The sequence below is a fragment of the Mytilus trossulus genome, chromosome 4 (genome assembly GCF_036588685.1).
Source record: "Mytilus trossulus isolate FHL-02 chromosome 4, PNRI_Mtr1.1.1.hap1, whole genome shotgun sequence".
Classification (NCBI taxonomy): domain Eukaryota; kingdom Metazoa; phylum Mollusca; class Bivalvia; order Mytilida; family Mytilidae; genus Mytilus; species Mytilus trossulus.
Window position 1 is genome coordinate 55,516,211 of NC_086376.1, and position 22,028 is coordinate 55,538,238.

A 22,028-nucleotide genomic window follows, 5' to 3' on the forward strand; every position below is an offset into this window, starting at 1 on the left:
TTTCATGGTGGAGGAAATTTTAACGTCTAGTCTCTGTTGCGTTTGATGATCCAATTTATGATCAAGTCAAAGGCAAGATCCTAGTTGACATTGAGTAAATCAAAACAATAATCTTGGAATGAAAATGACAACATGAAAGATAGATGGCATAGATGACCTTTTAATCTGTGCATCTTTTTTACTTAACATTAAAATGGACAACTTAGAAGAGCTAGCAAAAACAAGGAACTTGTTAGAACAATTAAACATAGGCGTCATAAGAAATCTAGGTAAACATGTGTAGCGAGGGTATCGGGATCGTTCGCCCTGATAACATGTTCGCCCTAGGTTCGTTTGCACTGAGTTTGTTCACCCTGATAGTCCGTTTGCCCTGAGTTCGTTCGCCCTATATTCATTTAATATGAGGCAGACATAACCTGTGAATGGGGACGAAGTCTGTATGTATTATTTATTTAAATTTCATCATGTTGATAAAAGAAACCGAAATACCGTTAGTTAACGTTATTGATTTTGGTTCTGTTGATAGGGAATAAGCTGTGACGTTCTTAAAAGTTATGACATCATATTCGATGTAAATAAAAGAAACGCTTTCATCAGGTAAAGTTTCTTTCATATCAAACAATTATTAAAATTGAATTTGTATTGAGATCCAACAATCTTATATTTTACTAGACTGATAAATATTAATTTATTTCAAAGTCTCATGCAAACAAGACAGATATCTGCGCAAATGCGGGGAAAACCAGAACAGGAAGTAGATCTGAAAAAAAGTTAACGATTTTGAGTTCATTAGTGAGAGGGGGTAGGAGGGGTCCTGATCCCGAAATCCCCAGCTTAAAAACATGAGATCCCGAAATCCCGGACTTAAACACATGAAATCCCGAAGTCCCGAAAGTCGAAAAAAGAATTCCCGGATCTCGAAAGGGTCAATCCCAAAATCCTGAGCTTAAAAACAGCCGATCCCGGAGTCCCGATAAAGGTCCTATCCCCCTCATTAGGTAAAATAATATGTGTGTTTCCTGTTTCCTCTTTGAAAAAAATAGGGTAGGTAGGTAGGGATTTTTTTTTATTTTACCATTTTTTTTTACATTGAGTCTATGGGAGAGAAATCCAGACTTTAACAGTGCTTATTGAAAAATGACCAAAAAAACTTTAGGGTAGGCTATTTCTAAGCTTAAAATATAGGGTAGGTAGGGAAACAGGAAACACACATGCTTTTTTATTTGGCCTTAGTAGATTGAAAAATTGGGGAAATTTTCACGATTTTTTTTTTTTTTTTTTATTGATTTTTCTACCGTAATTGGGGACTTTCTCCCCATATGATATGTATATATATGTTACATTAATGAACGAAATATATTAAAATTTATGTATATCTATTAAAAGTTAAATACAGAATATTTGCCTTTATATTAATTAAATAAAATTCTTGGCTGCATTGTTACATGTACACTTTTATTTTATAATTACTTTTAATTACTGTTGATTGAATTTTGATTGCTGATTAGGTGTCATTTGAAACCTTTGATATCACTGCAGGCACGGATCCAGAGGGAGGGTTCCGGGGGTTAGAACCCCCCCCCCCCTTTGTTTTTTGGACGATCAATGCATTTGAATGGGGACATGTAATTGTAACCCCCTCTTTGTCCTGGGTTAGGAACACACACCCCCCCCCCCCCCCCCCCCCTTTTTAAAATGGCTGGATCCGCCCCTGCACTGATTGTTCTTTTGTCTTTCCCCTCAGTATAGATATATCTTTAAAGCCAGTCTTAATCAACTGAGCTAGGGAATCGATTCTGTGGCTCAGTGGGTTAACGCACTGACTGTCACGCAGACGACCAGGGTTCGAATCCCGGTGGTGAAGATATGAATTTGTGGAGTAGATACATGTACGTGCTCTCCTGTTACACATGATAAACTTCAAATCACAGAAACTTTTTTCTATCCATTGCATGTTTTTTTGGTCCTAATGTTAAGAATTTTATAAATAGATTTAAACAAAAAATGTTATCCTCAGGTAGTGTTTAAACTTTAACTTTCTAGTTTTAAGTTTTAACTTAATATGAGGCAGGCATTACCTGTGAATAGGGACAAAGTCTGTTTTATTTTTGTTTAAATTCAAACATGTTGATAAAAGAAATGGAAATACCGTAACATTTCTGATATTGCTTCTGTTGTTAGGGTTTTAGTTGTGAAGTTATGACGTCATATTCAATGTAAACATAGAAACGCTTTTTCCCGAAATTTTTGATTTTTTTTATTGATTTTTCTACCATAATTGGGGACTTTGTCCCCATATAAATACATGAAACAACAAATATACAAAGTTGTTTTTTATTGATCCTTGATCAGATACAATTTTTTTTATATAGATTAGAACGTTGGTTTTCCTGTTTGAATGGTTTTACACTAGTAATTTTGGGGCCCTTAATAGCTTGTTGTTCGGTGTGAGCCAAGGCTCCGTGTTGAAGGCCGTACTTTAACCTATAATGGTTTACTTTTTAAATTGTTATTTGGATGGAGAGTTGTCTCATTGGCACTCACACCACATCTTCCTATATCTATGATACACCTGATTAGTTTGAGGAGAGTTGCATCAATATTGTTTGACTAACATTTTTGTAGTGTCCATCAACATAACAGGAACAGGCCTAGGGTAATGCACAACCCAAGCTGTAAGAAAAAAAAGTAGTCCAAGATTACTGTGGGTCTCATTGCCATTTGGGGTCCAAGCGTGATGCAGGTTTGCTTAATATTTTGTAAGGGTCACACGGGAAATTACAAAATACTGAGAAATGCTTCATACATAGTGAGAGCGGGATACAGGGAGCTGACAAAACAGTTAGCAGAATCTGGGATCAGAAGCCCCCCCCCCCACCCCCACCCCAACCCCACAATGAGACCCCCTCATTACTGACTTGTCTGGCAAAACAGCTTTTTGACGTCAGAGTAATCTCGGACTAGAAAAAAAGTTAAAAGTTTTGAGTTCATTAACATGATTAGCATACTATTTTAATGTTAGTTGATTTACTTACTGTTATTGGAGACATATTATGAAAACACTACTCAACATGACTCAAACATACATGTATAATAATCTGTCAAAGTTAGAAAAACTTCTGTTTATCTATTTCTTATTCTTATTTTGTTTCTTTGTTTTAAATGGGAAATATTCATAATTACTTGAAACTCATGTAAGCAGTCATTTATTGTGAACACAACATTTCAGGTTTTCCTTATTGCTATACTATCATTTTCTTTTTAGAAAAAAAGACTGGTGTATGCAAAATTGAGATGGATCAAAGATCCCCAGCAGATCGTCATGCTGTATTAATGTGGGAACAGGTAGATTTTTTTTGAATTTTCAGTAAAAACCAACAATTCTCAAAGTTCTGATTTTAACAATAATTTCCCAAAAAACAGTCTGTAACTTGTAAGTAATTAAATGGTGAGGACATGGAAAATATGAGACCTTCAATTGTGAAAACTAACAGCCTCATTCATTACAACATTATTTACCAAAAACAAGTATGACAGACACGAACCATCAACTATCAATGAACTACATGCTCCTGACTAAGGACAGGCACATAATGAATGTGATGTGTTAAACATGTTTGTGAGTGCTCAACTCTCCTCTAACCTAGGACAGTGGTGTTACAGCACAATATTCAATGCAAGAACAAACTATAAAAATCAGTTGAAAATGACTGAAATCGTCAGATCTATAAAAAGCAGAAAGACATCTAAAAAAAACACAGACTGGCTGTGGCAGGGTATTCATGCATCTATATATATAGCACAACATATATAAGAACTATAAAAATCAGTTGTTGTATTAAAGATTTTCGGTTTTTTATTTATAATTCATTTTAATTATTAGAGAAATGGTTGCTTCCTGCCAGAAGATTTTAAGAACTTTTATTTGACAACTGATGGCTTCAAATTGACATGGAATGTGAAAATGGACAGTAAGTTATATTTCAGGCTGCTACATGTACAATGTACATGTATTTCAACTTGGAATTATTTTTAATTTTGGAATTTGCATTTCTTCTGTTAATTTTTTTTTAATTAATTCCAGGTTTATTCTGTATTTAGATGTTCTGTGCTGCGCTCAACACTTTTTATTACTAAGACAATAACACATTTTCAATAGAATGTACTGTGTGGGCACAACACTATCTATACAAAAAACATTATATGGAAAGTGTTTTGCAACACTCAAAACATTATAATTCAGAATAATCATGGAATTTGTTCAAAATTTCAACCACAAGAAATAATGCAAATTCCATTATTAAAAATAATTCCAAGTTGAAGTAATAGCCTGTTAAGTACAATGTTTAATTACATTTAAAATTAAAAAAGTCAAAATGATTAAAAAGAATACATGTGTATTCACAATTGAAGTGCACATATTCCACAGTATAAATAATGAAACAACAAACACATATGTGTATACCCAAAAATGGATGATAATGAAACAACAAACACATATGTGTATACCCAAAAATGGATGATAATGAAACTGTAAGCACCCTATTATGTAAATCACTCATTTGCAACCATACATTAGTGTAAACAATATTTTTATTATGATAAATACAAGTATAAATTATAAACACATTCACAATAAGGATCCAGAAACAAGCAATAATTGCTTATATTAATCTGTCTCCTTTACATTGTACCTCATCTCCTTCAATATATTGGTTGCACACATACAAAAAAAGAAGGATTAATTGCAAATATAAAATAAATATTTTTCAATTAAATAAATAAGCTCTTGTCTTTATGTTAAACTTTTATTATATATTTCTTAAATATGTAATATAGAAGGATGTTGATTTACGGAAAATCTATTGAACTAATAGCTAAAAGTAAACTCAAATATTGATTCAAAACTTTATGGATTAATTTAATGGTGACATATATGAAATAACAATCTTTCAAGAAAGTTTTGAGAGTCATAGCCTACGTTGAAAGATTTATAGTTAACTGTAGATCAAGAGAAAAATGTACTGGAAATCTTAATACGCAATAATTACAGAATGCAACGTATACTTTGATACAAGAAGTACAACGAAGACACTTTTTGGACGTATAGCTAAGCTTACAAAATGGAGAAATAAACCTGCCAAAGTTTCGGGAGACAGTTTGTCTATAAAATTTATAAAAATGATATATATTCATATGGGTAACTGTGTTTCATTAACTTTTAAAAATGAGATTGTTTCATTATTATAGGACCAGAGATATATAGACATCCTGTAGAACTAAGATTGTCAGGGCTTTGTAAGCTAGCTGTGTCATTTTCATGTTCACTTTATGTATTATCATAGTGATTTTTTTATTCATGCATGATTGCACTTGTATCAAATTTGATACAACTTAATAATGTACACCTACATTGATAAAGGAATACCTAACAGATAAGAGTGTATCATTTTGGAATGTTTGCAGAAAATAATTTGATTTAGAATGTCCAGCAATAGGAGATTATAAGGGATACAGAGTCAATCCAAGACATATGCAACTATAAACATGCAATATATTGCACTTGACAAAACACAACCAAAGGAAACACTCTATTATACATGTATTATGAAAAAAAAGATACCCTAAGGCATGTCACAGATTGTTAAGGAATCTGTTGGATATATTTATATTTATAAATTTTTGTTCAATTCTTTCCTTAGTCATCAGAGATGAATTAAGAGGTTTTTTTCAGGAGCCCCCCCCCCCCCTTTTTGGAAAAAAAAATGATTATATGGGAAATCACTGAAGCAGGCCCCCTCTTAGGCAGTCAGTGGGCTCCCACTTATGAAAATTTCTGGATCTGCCACTGGTCATCACATCACCAACTAGGATGTTTCCATGCTGGCCACTTAAATCTTCATACACTGATATGATGTTCTCAATGTTCACTACAACTAGTGTCATGTGTAAATACTAGTATGCACAATTTAACTGTACATATTTGTGGTAAATCTTTATGGTAGTTAAATCATGTATCCACAAAATGAATATCATTAGTTTTGTCAATTTTCAAGTACCAAATTCTGTCAAAAAATCCAAGTTTGTTTCTGAGTCAACATTTGTTGGCTGTATTTGTAGGTTGGATCACACATTAATATTACAAATCATATAAATAGCCATGCCTTACTCATAAACATATTTAATCAAATCAAATCTACATTTTTGTGCATTGAATACATTAATTGGTTTTATCATTTGAAATAAACAACAAATACTGTTTAGAAATCAAGCATTGAGTTAAAACTTGAAAATGTAAACCTTTTTTATATTTTATAAAAGAAATTTACATCCAAATTTCAAAGGTAGCTTTGATCTTGTTATGCGTGAAAACATTGAGTTTTTAAAAATCAAGGTCATCAAGTGTATCATAATAAAAGTAAACTTGTATAATTTTTTTTTTATATAAAAACCTGCATTTTCTTTTCTTTTTGGACATATTATAAACAGAAGTTATTTATACAAATTACATAAAACATCAGAGGCGGATTTAGAGGGGGGCCTGGGCATCTCCCTTTTCTGGAAAAAAAATGGTTGATTATATAGAGAATCATTGAAGCATGACCAGAGGCCCCCAGGCCCCCTCTTAGGCAGTCAGTCGGCCCCACTTATGTAAAATTCTAGATCCGCCACTGAACATTTACACAGTTGGTTATTGCCTAAACTGCTAGGTTATGATAAATGATCTTAGACTAGTAAAGACTGCTGAAGTCTAAACTGCTAGGTTATGGTAAATGATCTTAGACTAGTAAAGACTGCTGAAGTCTAAACTGCTAGGTTATGGTAAATGATCTTAGTCTAGTAAAGACTGCTGAAGTCTAAACTGCTAGGTTATGGTAAATGATCTTAGACTAGTAAAGACTGCTGAAGTCTAAACTGCTAGGTTATGGTAAATGATCTTAGACTAGTAAAGACTGATGAAGTTGAATCAGACTGGTGTTTCATCAGTTAATAAAGTGTCAGGGAAATAGTTCTTACCATTGCTTAATCATTTATTTCATGTTAAGATCATTTACATGAATGAAATTGAGGAATCCCTTCGTTATGAAAAGATAAATGTTAACATTTGTGGATATGTGATGATTAAATTGTTTTTTAGATGGTCCTACACCAGTTTGTAAGCTATACATCAACAGAGTAAGTCAGTTGACCCGTATTGCTGGTAATGTTGCTACAATGTATATGATGACTAAATTGTTTTTTAGATGGTCCCACTCCAGTTGGGAAGCTGTACATCAACAGAGTCAGTCAGTTGATCCGTATTGCTGGTAATGTTGCTACAATGTATATGATGACTAAATTGTTTTTTAGATGGTCCCACTCCAGTTGGGAAGCTGTACATCAACAGAGTCAGTCAGTTGATCCGTATTGCTGGTAATGTTGCTACAATGTATATGATGACTAAATTGTTTTTTAGATGGTCCCACTCCAGTTGGGAAGCTGTACATCAACAGAGTCAGTCAGTTGACCCGTATTGCTGGTAATGTTGCTACAATGTATATGATGACTAAATTGTTTTTTAGATGGTCCCACTCCAGTTGGGAAGCTGTACATCAACAGAGTCAGTCAGTTGATCCGTATTGCTGGTAATACGGCATCCAGTCATGTTAATCCTACATTGCTGGACCTAGAGGCAGACTCAGATAATGAAGATGAAGCTACAGGTTTGATGTTTTTCACATACAGGTTACACTTTGTAAATAAAGCTGTTTCACAAGCCATGTCTCTTTTAAAGAGATATATATAGTCCAGTCAATCTAGCATACATTTGACACTAGACTTAAAGTAATTGCAACAGAAGATTTTAAGTTTTAATCTTAAGCATTATATCCCAAATATACACAGTAAAAAGTCCCATAAAATCTTACTTGAGGAAGACTTAAATAATTACTATTTAAAATTCCTATGGAGATTTGCATTGAAAAGGGAGATAACTCGTCTAAAAAGGCAGAAATATCAATAAAATTGATACAAAATTATAAAGAGAGACCAAAGATACCAAAGGGACAGTCAAACTCATTAATCTAAATAACTTTACCGCTTCTATTCAATAGAATGCATTGATTTTTGATATTTTAGCCATCTCTAGAGTATAACAAACAACTCTATATGTTTTCATATCTTATATCAAGCTACAATCTAGATTTAGTAATTCAATAGTTGACCATCTATTGAATTTTCATGCCCCACCTATGAAAGTAGAGGGGCATTATGTTTTCTGGTCTGTGCGTCTGTCTGTTCGTCCATCCATCCATCCATTCGTCCCACTTCAGGTAAAAGTTTTTGGTCAAGGTAGTTTTGATTGAAGTTGAAGTCCAATCAACTTGAAACTTTGGTACAAATGTTCCCAATGATATGATATTTCTTATTTTAATGCCAATTAGAGTTTTTACCCAAATTTCATGGTCCATTAAACATAGAAAATGAAAGTGCGAGTGGGGCATCTGTGTACCATAGAAACATTCTTGTTCAACATGTTAAGGTAAAGAATCTCAAATTAAGTAAAAATAATTAAGCATATATTCTTCTTCTTGCGGTTAAAAGTTTCTTTTATTAAGTAAGATGCTGAAAAAATATAATATACAAATATAAACAAATTTTCACAGTATTTTTTCAAAATGGTCACAAAGCCACATATTTGCAATTTCTTAAATGAAATGCACCAAAAAAAATAAAAATACCTGCAACACTTCGGTTTTGTACATTTCATGTGCAGAGGATTATACATGTATAATATAGTCAAATACAAACTTATAACCCCATAAAAAAAATCATACTTTACATAAATTTAAAGAAAATCAACCAAAAACTTACCAAAAAAAGACTAATTTTTGTGGAGTTATCTCCCCTTCAATATCTCCCCCAATGTTAATTTCCATAGGAAATTTAAAATGCTGATTTTGAGTTTTCCTCAAGTTAGATTTTATGGGACTTTTGTCTGTGTATATTTTGGGCTTAATGCTATAGATTAGAACTAAAACATTTTCTTTTGCAATTAGTTTGAGGTTAAAACTTAGTATAAGTGGACTAATAATATTCATAGAAAATTAGGACCCAGCATAGTGATCAGTCTTTAAAATTAAAATTTAAAAAGTTTAAAAGTTCACATGTATAATTACCAACACCAGAGGGTGTGTCATAGTGTATGTACAACTTCCTAGGCCAAAGATGAAGGTCAGAATTTGGTTTCAATTGACAAACCCATGTCCTATGGTAAAAATACATATATAACATCCCCAAAACTAGATTTGTCATACATGCACATCCCAGCAAGAAGCTGACTACCCTTTTCTATACATCTCTGGTATGAAAACCATATCTCTATTTAAAGAGTTTACAGATAGATATAGGAAGATGTGGAATGAGTGCCAATGAGACAATTTATAAAAAGTAATCCATTATAGGTCAAAGTACAGCCTTCAACATGGAGCCTTGGCTCACACCAAACAGCAAGCTATAAAGGGCCCCAAAAAAATTACTAAATTGGGAAACCAATGGTCTAATCTATATCTTCTTGTTAATGCAGCCATAAAGATATGCTTGAATTGAAATTGCCAGTTGGTTTATAGAATACATTCATAACATGCATTGGATCACAATAAATAATGATCTTTGATATTATATTTGTAGGTTTAGAGAAACCATCATTTGACAGCAGATGTAAGATATATGAAATGGATCCATGTGATGGGTATGGGAGAGTTTGTTTAGTTTTCAGAGAAAACAAAACAGGTACAATTATGATAAATTTAGTAAATTACAAAACATTGAAAATATTTCGTTCATTAGAGTATATTTTTTTAATTTGAAATAAGAAATGTTATAATTATTTATAAGGCAATGTTGCCTCTTATAGAATTAGGATCTGGAATGTTGATTTTAATAAATATCTAATTATAGAAGTGGAAATGTAGATTCAAGAATGTGATTACCTTTTACATGTTTATAATGTTATTGTTATTGTTTTACAGGTTTTTTTTTAGTCTTTTTTTTTTTTATAAAACTATGTTTTAATATTCATATCTTATTTAGAGGCTATAATTAATACTTTCGTCATTTATTTTAATATTTTCATACATACCTTACTGCCAGAGTTGTCTTGTGGTTGTCCCTTTGCCTAAGACGTGGGAGATCTAGGGTTTGAACCCAAGCCAGTTTAAACTGAAGACTTTAAAACTCATATTTTCTGCTTCACCACTTAAGACGTGGCATTAGGGAATATGAGAAAAATAATTGTGGGCTGAGAGTCTGTGTAAGGTGAAATGACTTCCTGCTTACTGTTACCTTGTTAACTAGCTTGTTAAACAGCCTCAGTGTGTCTGTCTAGTACAAAGCAGGGTTAAAATTCATACAAATTCGTACAAATGCATGAAATATTTGCCACTATACTTTAAACAACCATCAATCAACCTATTCTGTAAAACCTGTATATCAAATAATCAACATGACAGAATGTATAAAAGATCCAAAAAAATGAAAGAAAAAAAAAGTTTTGCCAGTAAAATACATGCCCAACATATTAAAAGATTGATGTTAAAACTGACTTACGAAATTATAATGATTCAGTGACATATACAAGGAGATTTATTGTATCTTACAGAACAAATTAAAAATTACCAAAAAAATCTGTGACAAGTCATTTTATAATCAAAGGGAGATAAATCAATGTTTTTATTTCACTTCTGTTGTTTTACCAAAGAAATATTTTTAATTATTTAACATTCTGTATTGCTACAATCACTGTAAAATGTTTTCATTATCATAACATCAAAAAATTTCACTAATCCAACTTTTATATTTTTTGACAATAATAATATTTTTTTAAAGTGAATATCATTAATGTTTTGATTTTTACACCTCCATTTCATTTTCTCCACTCCCCTAAAACAACCCATATTGCGGAATTGTACTCAATATTATTGTTTATGATTATTTCTGGAAAATGATAACTCTAAAAATTTACAAAGTCATGACTCAGTGATAATAGAATTCGAGTGGATTTCATTTTTTTGTTATAAGAGCTCTTTGTAAAGATATGCAATATACTTTGTATTTAATTTAAATTGTGAGATTTTTATCTGTATGCCCCACCTACTGTTGTAGAGGGACATTATGTTCGTTTTCTGGTACGTGCATCCGTTCGTCCATCCATTCCTCCATCAGTCTGTCCCGCTTCAGGTTAAAGTTTTTGGTCAAAGTGGTTTCTGCTGAAGTTGACGTCCAATCAATTTGAAACTTAGTACACTTGTTTCTTATGATGTGATCTTTCTAATTTTAATGCCAAATTAGAGTTTTATCTCCATTTCATGGTCCACAGAACAGAGAAATTGATAGTGCTAGTGGGACATCCATGTACTTGTGACACATTCTTGTTTTAGATTTTTTTTGATAAAACAAATTTTTGTTACTATCAACATTGAATTTTTTCAATTGTCTGAAGGTACCAATAATGTTAGGGTATTGGATTTAACGTTTTATCTTTAACTAGGCTTAGATGTGTTGAATTTTGTTTTATTAAATGAAATTTTAATGATTTCAGCAGTACAAACTTTCATCTCTGAAGTACAGGTGTGATACTAGGAGTTACCGTATAGCAGGGTATTTTCCGCAGGTGTAAATTTCACGATTTCCAATGATAAAAGGATATGAAATATTTTGCTGTTATTATTTTGGTGGATTCATAACTTATATTAATGTATTTACATTTCTCTAGTTCTATGGAAATTTATCCCTTTCCGAACCCATTGTATAAAAAATTTTAATCAACCTGTGGTTGCTGGTGATCTCAAAAGATCATTGGATGATTTTAAGGGTCATGACCTTTTAAGCTAACTGGATGAATCAAAATTTGATAACAGGTGTCAATGAAATTGACAACTTCGTGCAATGTGAAAGGCACTCGAAGGGGATTTTCGGTTAACAAAAAAAGAAAATGTCTTTTCAATCATTAGAGAAATAGATTCTTACATAGTTACTCGTGGATTAATGGATTTATCCAATCTCGATAGTTAAATTATAAATTTTAAAGTCCTCCCCGAAGCGGCTTAACTATCTCAGTTGGATAAATCCGATAATCCAATGGTATCAATGTAAGAATCTATATGTACACTTTTAAATGGGAGGAGTTTATTTCGGTATTTTGTTCTAATGGCGATGATAAGCTAAAAATTTACACCCGTGAAAATAAACTGCTATACAGTATTGCAGTTTAATCAAAAAGCAATATAATCTTAAACCCAATATTAACTGACAAATAGGATCAGTTTTTTCATTCTGAATTCAAATATGATAACACTATGTCGTCACCCTGGAAACATGTGCATTGTAATTATCATAAAATGATCAATTAGTTTTAATAGTGTGATGGAAACTACTGTTGCATGTAGTTTTTAAAAATAACTAAATGATCTCCCTTTAATAGTGTGATGGAAATGACTGTTGTATGTAGTTTTAATTACAAAGTTATTTCCCTTTAATAGGATACATAGATTCTCAGGAATTGTTTGATGGAAAACACACATCTGAGTTGATCAGATTTGGTAGGAAACTAATGTACACACTTCACCACTAATTATCTCCCTCTACCTATGTAAAAGCTTTCCCACGTGCTGATTTGTTTTCACAGGAAAAGGAGAAATGAGCATGTTTAATTTATCCTGTAATATGATCTTTTTTTTTTTGAAAGGTCATATATTATTCAATTGACTCTCAATCTCTGGCGCAGAGTTCATACAGGATATTTGTTTCATACATGCTCCGCAATACTGCACTTAATATGATCTCAAAATCATACTGATTATAGTGTTATGATATATTGAATGGAACGAATATGATCTCTGTGTCGAAGATTGATTGACTCTTCTATGCTTTTATTATTTCAATTGAGAGTTAAATTACTGTTTACATAGAGACCTTCATCTGGTATTATACAATAAATTATTTGAAAACTAAACCAGGATATGTGTTCACAATGTTGATATTTTTAAGCTTTCACATTATTATTTGCTTAGAATGCATTATGGGAGGTAATTTGCTACCTTTAATTTTTTCTCCTAAGCATTATTAAAACAAAAACATGTGAATATTTCTTATTTTAGAATAAAAAAATATAAAGTATAAGAAATAAAGCAATTTATCAATACAAAAATTTAGCTCATAATGATATGAATTTTATGAAATATGATCATATTATAGGATAATATCTAGCACGGTCATAAGCTATTAATGATACATACTGTAGAGTTATTACCCTGTCATATATATTGAAAGGTAGAAAGTTCATGTTAGAATGTGGTGTGATTTGGAATTATGGGAAAGTGTAAGGAATATGGTAACAGTTTCATTAATATTTGTGGTAAAGGCAAACATTTAATTTGTAGATTATAATACCAGTTCATCATGTTTTATATTCAGTGAGTTTAACAGATGATTTTGGCTACATAGTGATATGATACTTATATTTGTTGAAAATTTCAAATGTTTGTCAATATGTAGAATCAAAACAAAGATTTACTTACTTAAAAGAGGGACGAAAGATACCAGAGGGACAGTCAAACTCATAAATCTTAAATAAACTGACAACTGAGTACTTATACACAATGTACTACAGTTATTTTTAGGCATACCCAAACTGTCCCAAGGTCAATATTTATGCCAGGTAGCTTACAAAAATATTTTTTATGTTTCAAATAAATAAAAAGGTATAAAATAAATGCTTTTGCTGCAATCAAGTTAAATGGGCACACTGGTCATACATCTGTCAAATGTAGGTCATCCTAAAGGAAACACGATCTCGGTCTGTAATTCCTTTTAAGATTGTAAGGGGTTACCTTTAGTGAGGAACAGAATAACGAATTTATTGCACTTCGGAATGTTTCTGCTATGTATTATTTAAAAATAAGCCATGAAGTACAATAACATGATTAATGGTGTCACTATTAATAGTAAATGTGACGTCAAGAACCTCATATGGAATCTAGTGACCCCATACAGGGCCACCACATGACGGTGTTAAATCAATCACAACATCATAATTTATCTGAAGTGCAATAAAGTGCAATACTGATTGGGGCCCTTTATAGCTTGCTGTTCTGTGTGAGCCTAGGCTCCGTATTGAGGACCGTTCCTTGACCTATGATGGTTTACTTTTAAAAATTGTGAGTTGTATGAAGAGTTGTCTCATTGACACTCATATCACATCTTCCTATATCTATGTTGGTTCCATGGCAATGCTGTTATTTTGAAATAAATTCAATTCTTAATGTTAAGATTTTTGAAAGGCATTTCTTTGCTTTAAAGCCTTTTTGCAGTCTTCTGTTTGTGTGTGTGATTTGCCTGTAGACTAGTCTATAAATCACTGTAGATTTAGTCAGTGTTGTTTTCATTCTTATACATATTTATTGCATTTCAATATTGACAATAAATATAAATTTGAGTATCCTAAATATTGAAACAGCTTATTTTTTAATATGAATTTATTCAAGCTTCTTTTTTTTAACGTTTTTTTATATAGATTTATATTGTACATGTATGTAATTTTCATTTTCTCATTAACACAAAATTGTACCAGATGAAATGGACAAAATTGATGTAGTTTTGTTTTAGATTTAAATGTGGTTGTAAAATAATTTGTAAGCACTGATGATTATGATACACTAAAACTTAATTTTTAAATTTTCAGGAAATGATAAAAAGGGTTGTGATGAACAAAATACATTTGTGACATAATTTTTTTATTTGAACTTTTTGCATTCCATTAATATTCAAACATTGTAACTACAAATGTAGTATTATTGATTGGGTGAATAATGATGATTCTTGGAAATTTACATGTAGATATAAAAAAAAAAAAAAAGAAGATGTGGTATGATTGCCAATGAGACAACTCTACAAAAGAGACCAAAATAACACAGAAATTAACAACTATAGGTCACTGTACGGCCTTAAACAATTGACCATGGGACTTTATCCTCGGTCAATATAATCTGAACATGTCCATTTATAACATATCAACCTCATCATAAGCCCGTAACTGATCAACATTTATCATGTGACTAAATTGATGACATGAATAAACAATATATGATACAAAGTATTGTACTGATATTTAATATTTGTGCTAGACCTTAGATCAGTAGACAGATGAATGACTTAACATTACTGAATCACACAAAATTTAAATTCTGAATGACTTCTATTTCATATATTTTAATTATCCACTTCCAATGTATGTTTGCATATGTAGAAAGACAGATGTCGGTTTCACAAAGAAACTTACACTTAAGATTGATTGTAACATAAATTGAAATTTTTTCCTTTGATGTTTTTATGAAATAATTTGCTTAAAAAGTGTGGTGAGGGAAAACCATGGTATATTATATGCAAATTAATATTGTACCATACTTTGCTAATTGAATATGCAACTCAACTAGAATTCAAAGGGGAAAAGGCGGAGCTTCAGCCATGGTATAACATATTCATGTTCATGTTATTCCATGGCTGAAGCTCCACCTTTTTTTTTTAAATGTATCCGCCTCTTAAATATTAAGAAACTGTTAAACGTACTAAAAGGTCAAGATCTTCATTTGTTTTCATTCCATTACGGAAAGCAATAAATTATGTGTACCCAAATCTTAAGAAACCTTTTTCAGACTATATAGGATTGTTACTAATTCCCCCAATTTTGAACACAATTACTACATGTTTCTTCTTTAGGTTGTGAAAAAAACGAAATGTGAAACTATCATTTCCTTTGCGAAGATCCAATTAAATTTCGATTTAATAAAAGGGGGTACCTATAGCAAAAGGAATAAATATCGGCTACAAATATCTGTGAAAAAACATGATTTTTTTTCTGCGATCAATTAGGGGAACATACACTATCAACGCTCCCTGGATCCGCCCGCTACTGTTTAAATACAGTGTTTTATCATTTAATAAATAATCTAATAATCGAATTAATAAAATAACGGAAGAAAGCAGTTTGTACGAAAACTAGAAATGTATAAATATGCATTTTTCAATGAGATGAAAATTCTGTAAAATATGATTAATTTGTATGATACTTGAAAAAAAAAAAAACAATTCTTACCGTCATTAGAATAATTATTTAATCCTTGTCCGACGCTGGAATCCGATATTTTTGTTTACCTCAGTCTGATGACATTATGAAGTTACTTGCGCAAACAACCATACACGGGGCGCAAAACTAAATAAAAATCGGGAAAATCTGACATTTTCTTTCCTTTTTGCAAATTCAGGGGTTCTATTACATGACATACACAAAAGATGATACACGAGGCGCAAAAGTGACTTGCGCGAGCTTCCATTTCATTGGATAAAACTGTAACGTGATCAATTTCCAATATTAGTTGAAGGTCTTGAAGCTGTCAATCATTTTATTTATATTACAAATTTTATATACCATGTGTCTTACTCATTAACATATTTAAACTAACTCATCCTTCGGATTTGTTTGTTTAAATATGTTAACTCGTAAAAACCATGGTATATATAGTACTTGTAAGTCATGAACAATTCAGTATACTTTTTAAAAAATCAATCTTTGTCGTAAGTTTTTTTGTGAATACAACTCCAGAAGTGTAAATTATAGTTTCTTGATATTTCTGTTTTATATCTCTCTAACATAATAACAGTATGTATTTCTGCAATCATTTTTAGGAGGAAATGATCCTAAGACTGAAGTGTGGTTTTTAGACAGATCATTGAGGTGGCACTTCCTTGCAGAGTCATTCATGGCATACTTCAGGTTAATGTTGATGCATTTAGGACTTCCACAGTGGCAGTATGGTATTACTGACATTGGACTTAGTCAACAAGCTCAGGTATGTCATACATATCTTCAGATTTTTTAATTTTTTGGTGTGTTTTTAACACCACTTTTAAGCACCTCTTTCGGGCTATTTCGTGGCAGCCAGTTTTTATTGGTATAGAAAGCCTGAGTGCCTGGAGAAAACCACCAACCTTCGATAGGAAAACTGACAATCCTAGTCAATAAAGATTGGAGTCAAATGTACCCGCACAAGCAGGGTTCAAAACTTACAAACTTGGTGTTGACTGGCTAGTCATATCTTCTGTGAATCGTAATATAGTATAAAAGTTTCTGTCCCATTTGTCTAGATTTAAATCAAGATGTAAAGTAATCATGCAGCTGACTAAAGCTGTCATCAATTTATTTCCCAGGGAAACCATGTAAGAAACATTTCCCTAAGAAACTATAAAATTTCTGGTGTAAAATATTGGAAAGACTTGCAACTTATAAGTAGAAACATCTTTCTTTTTATTTCCCTGGGAAAATTGCATATATACTAGTTGAGTATGTGTAGTTTCCAAGGGAATTTTTGTTGTTGTCTGTTTTCAATGGCATTATTCATTTAAGTAAAAATTGTCATTTAAAGACAAGCATACCATATGTAAAGTTGAGTACAGATGAAACCTGGTGGAAATGGGCATCATCCTAAACTCGGTTGTAAATATAAGGATTCTTTAATAAAAAGTCTTAGGATAACATTTGTCTCATTTAAAGACCCTACAAAACATAATTATAAAATACTATAAATACTGGTGCAAAGAAAGATAACTCTGACATGTTTATGAACAAGTATATTTAACGCACTGTATAACATAAGTAAAATAATATTGTCATTCTCTTTTACATTTATATTTCTGTCTCAAAGACTCAACTTAAACTTATGCCTTACATGTATTAATTGATGCAAAATTCTTCTTTCATGGTCAAATTTCTTGATGGATAGAATCTTAGATGTACATACATGGTAACATGAAAGGGAAACAATTGGACATGAGAGAGTCTGGATGACATACATTTTAGCTTTTTCACATAAGTTTTCATAGAGCATCACTTAATACAATTTTAACATCAAATAAAAAGCAAGTTGAAGAATCTTATTAATTTTCTTGTATTGTACTTTCAGCAATGGTTTAATATTTATGCACCTACAAGACTGGAACTTGACAGAGAATTGTTGATGGGTAATGGATCTGAAGGACAGAATAAAATGCCTGTTCTTAATTTAGATGTCAATAAAGTCTTCAACAAAGGAAAAACTGATAAAAAGTAAGTCATTTATAAGAGAAGGTTTTTTTTATAGATCAGGGTATGGTAATAAAAAGTAAAAACACAAAAATACTGAACTCCGAGGAAAATTCAAAAAGGAAAATCAAAAATCAAAAGTTCAAACACACCAAACGAATGGATAACAACTGTCATATTCCTGACTTGGTACAGGCATTTTTTAATGTAGAAAATATTGGATTGAACCTGGTTTTATAGCTAGCTAAACCTCTCACTTGTATGACAGTCGCATCAAATTCCATTACATTGTCAACGATGCATGAACAAAACAAACATACTCAAAGAGTAAAAATGTCAAAAATAGGGGTACAACAGTCAATATTGTGTTATCATCTTAATATCACTACATAAACAACAAATGTAACAAAGAAGCACAAAAAGGCATACATCAAATTTAACATTCTCATTTTGCTTTTCTTATACGGCTGAATTTATCTATGTAAAGTCTACCCATAAATGATAGAAGGTTTTCATTACTGGTGTAAAATTGCGCGTTTGAAATTCGAACAGGTAGACATAAAAATAATTTTGTCGTATGACGGCATACATAAATGCAGATTCACGTAAAGTAGATATAACAAGAAACAGACTTAACAGTAAAAGTAATAATTATAAAAGTTAATAAATGGGTGATGTATTTATTTTGGATACAATTTAATTAAGATATTTAGTATTGTTTGTATGTATAAATAATGTCAATATAGTATACCGCTTCAAAAGTCATAAATCAATTGAGAGAAAACAAATTCGGGTTACAAACTGAAACTAAAGGAAACACATCAACTTTGAGTGGAAACAATGTAACAGAAACACTGAAGTGCAACAAAAACAAATGCCATTTGTCATAGACTTGGTTTAGATTTCAATAAAATTTGGATCGAATATAGCTGATTGAAAAGAAACAAAGTTCATTAAATTCATTATTCTAAGGACAGATAACATAATGGCAAAAGAAGACAGAAAGAAACAAGAAAGAATTAAAACGAAGAAAAAACAATAATTTACAACAGATTTAAAAAACTAAACATTTAACAAAATCAATTCCTGGGAAGATCGGAGTTTGATACCTTGATGTGAACTTTATTTCTAATTATACTAGAAACACGGCTAGTAATCTACACACTCAGAACATTAAGTTCTGCAATTTGGCATTCACAATGTCCTCAATCAGAAATTATCCCCTCACTCATGAAATAATGAAAATCGGCAATTTTTATATTAAGACGTCTTATAACTTTGAACAGCATACATGCTGCCCAAAACAACGAAGTTTTACTCCATGCACAACCATAAATGATACATGTATTCAACATAGCATAGCACTCTCTGATTTTTAATATTTTGATCAGTTGATATCGAAAATTGTGATAACTTTCAAAGCGGTGACAATAACTCCACTCAAGCATAACAGGAAAATCCTGTCACTGTTTTCATTCCAGTAGCCAAATGTTCTGAGTGTGTAGATTACCAGCCGTGAGAAACAGAGAGTCAAATTATTAATTATTGAACAACATGAACCCCAGTAAATCCTGGGTGAACACAGTTCCTACCTAGATATGAAATTTTATTTTCTGTGATAAATTTTTCTTTAGAGAAGTGATTTTAAAATGTTGTCTAGTGTGTTGCATTTCCCCAATTTATACATGTATTATTTTAACCAATTTGAACTATTGGATAAATATTATGAAAAATTATGTACAGTTGGTTTTTTTTTGTGTGTGTATTTCAATAATCATATACGATTGTTTTCTACACAGAAATTACTAGTTTACATAATCTTGATATACTTTGTATTTATTTTGAAGAAAGCCTCCTGCACAAACTTCTCAGAATCAGGCAAGCTTCAATAAAAAGAAACCAATAGTTTCATCAGCAAAGTAAGTAAAGCTTGTCATAAGTCCATAATTAATCATTGTATATATACGTTTTTTTTTGGCCACACCGGCCAATATTTTTCAGAAGGAAGTACACATAACAAATGCATCAAAATAGGCAACCAGTCTAAAAATCCCTTAAATATCACACACTTGAAGCTGTCAACATAACAGGCAGAAAAAAATGGTCCAGTTTCACATAAGTTGCATATTTGAAATAAAAAATATGGATTTTTACATTTGACATTGCAAAGTTCACTTTAAGGGCCAAATTAAAGCATTTGTATTCCTTTTTTGCATTCTCAGCAAAATATTTGTAATAATTTTAAAACTGACTGATGCATATTTTTTATTGTATTTCAGAACACCAGCTACAACAACAAGTACAAGAAATATCACTGCATCTTCATCACAGATCTCTACAAAAGGCACAAAATGAAAACTGATATTTTATTGTTTGTTTTACTTGAGCACATTTATTTGACTAACATTCACTATTCTGTATCAATATGTGTTTGGCTGTGCCATAAAATATGAAATGTAAGGATGTTAGTCCAATAGCTGTGGTGTTGACAGCAGGATAATTTGTATTTTGAATACATAACAATTTGAACTAAGTTTTCGGTTTCCATCTTGTATTTTGTCAGTTGTTCTTAACCTTATTGTCATTTTTTGTATTTATTAATTTGTGTATAAAGAATGATTGTAAGATGTACATGTACTTTTCATAAGGTTTATTTATCATTGACCTCATGTCAATGATTCATTGATCATTCAATGTTAAATTTTTGTGATAAGGTCACAAGCACTTTGATTCAGATACTAGAAACAGAAGGTTAAGTGTACCGTATGTGTTTATACCCTACAGAAACGATGAAATGATTACATGTCTGATGGTTTGGTTACCTTGACCACCACCTCACTATTAAGGCTCATTTATTACTCATGTAAGTCAGGGGCGGATCCAGCCATTTTGATCCACCATTTTAAAAAGGGGGTTCCCAACCCAGGACAAAAGGGAAGGAGGGTTCCAACTATATGTCCCCATTCAAATGCATTGATCCTCAAAAAAAGGGGGGAGTTCAACTCCCGGAACCCTCCCCCTGGATCCACCACTGTAAGTTTCTTGTTTATTTCATCTTAAGTTGATGTAAAGCAAGCGTTGTGATGGGAACTTCTCTGTCTGATAGTGTTTATTTCATGATATTTTGACCTTAATGTTTATATCATTTTAGCGAAATTGTGATAGCTGTAGTAAGACAAGTCATCTTAATTTAGAAAATGTACAATTTAGTAGAAGATGCTGTATATTTTAGTGTTCACTATTATCAGATTTTTTAAGGATCTTTAATCTTTTTGATGTTGCATGAATGTACAAGCTATATATAACATAAAGACATTTATTAATAAATACTTAGTTCAAAATATTCAAGCTATAAAAAAATCAAATCCTTGAAGACGTACAGCACAGAACTTTGCATGAATAAGAATTACAATTTAAATTAAAGACCTATATGTGTATATTTGTCTCTGAACGAATGATATAAAAATAGCACAGTTATAACCCATATTGGAACAGGTTTACACTATAGATGTCTCTGAATTCTTCATTTGTTGTTTAGATATCACATCATCCTTCAGTAAAATTCTTGTAGGTTGCAATTGTTAAATGTTGAGATATATAATTATATTACATATTAGTATAGTAGATAATTTTCAATATAATTTTTTAAAGAATAGGAAATTGCTGGGGAAAAAGAATTTGAAAGAGCTCAATATTTTTTTTTTCATGCCCCAGCAAATAACTAAAAGTTGCAGGACATATTGTTTCTTGACACTGATACCTCATCTTCTTATATCTATATATAGCTGAAGTACTTTTTTTATTCAAACCTCAGAAACAAAAATGCTTGTGAAATAAGCCATCATTAACTTTTTTTTATATAAAATATTGAATAAGCACATAATGTTACCCAGAAGTACACAAAAACATGATGATA

General features: G+C 31.4%; 1 protein-coding gene across 2 annotated transcripts; it reads left to right on the forward strand.

The window, feature by feature from the left end:
• The first annotated feature begins 8 nt into the window (after window positions 1–8).
• Window positions 9–21,003, forward strand: LOC134715561 (tubulin polyglutamylase complex subunit 2-like). Of its 2 annotated transcripts, XM_063577804.1 has the most exons (10): window positions 9–269; window positions 3,266–3,345; window positions 3,884–3,971; window positions 7,563–7,703; window positions 9,670–9,771; window positions 12,519–12,578; window positions 16,720–16,883; window positions 17,994–18,136; window positions 19,960–20,031; window positions 20,392–21,003. In XM_063577804.1, the coding sequence occupies exons 1-10, from the start codon at window positions 194–196 to the stop codon at window positions 20,465–20,467; spliced, it is 1,002 nt and encodes a 333-aa protein (XP_063433874.1). In that variant the 5' UTR covers window positions 9–193; the 3' UTR covers window positions 20,468–21,003. The 2 variants fall into 2 exon arrangements, with proteins under 2 accessions (XP_063433874.1, XP_063433875.1); XM_063577805.1 differs by lacking the exon at window positions 12,519–12,578.
• The last annotated feature ends 1,025 nt before the right edge of the window (window positions 21,004–22,028 follow it).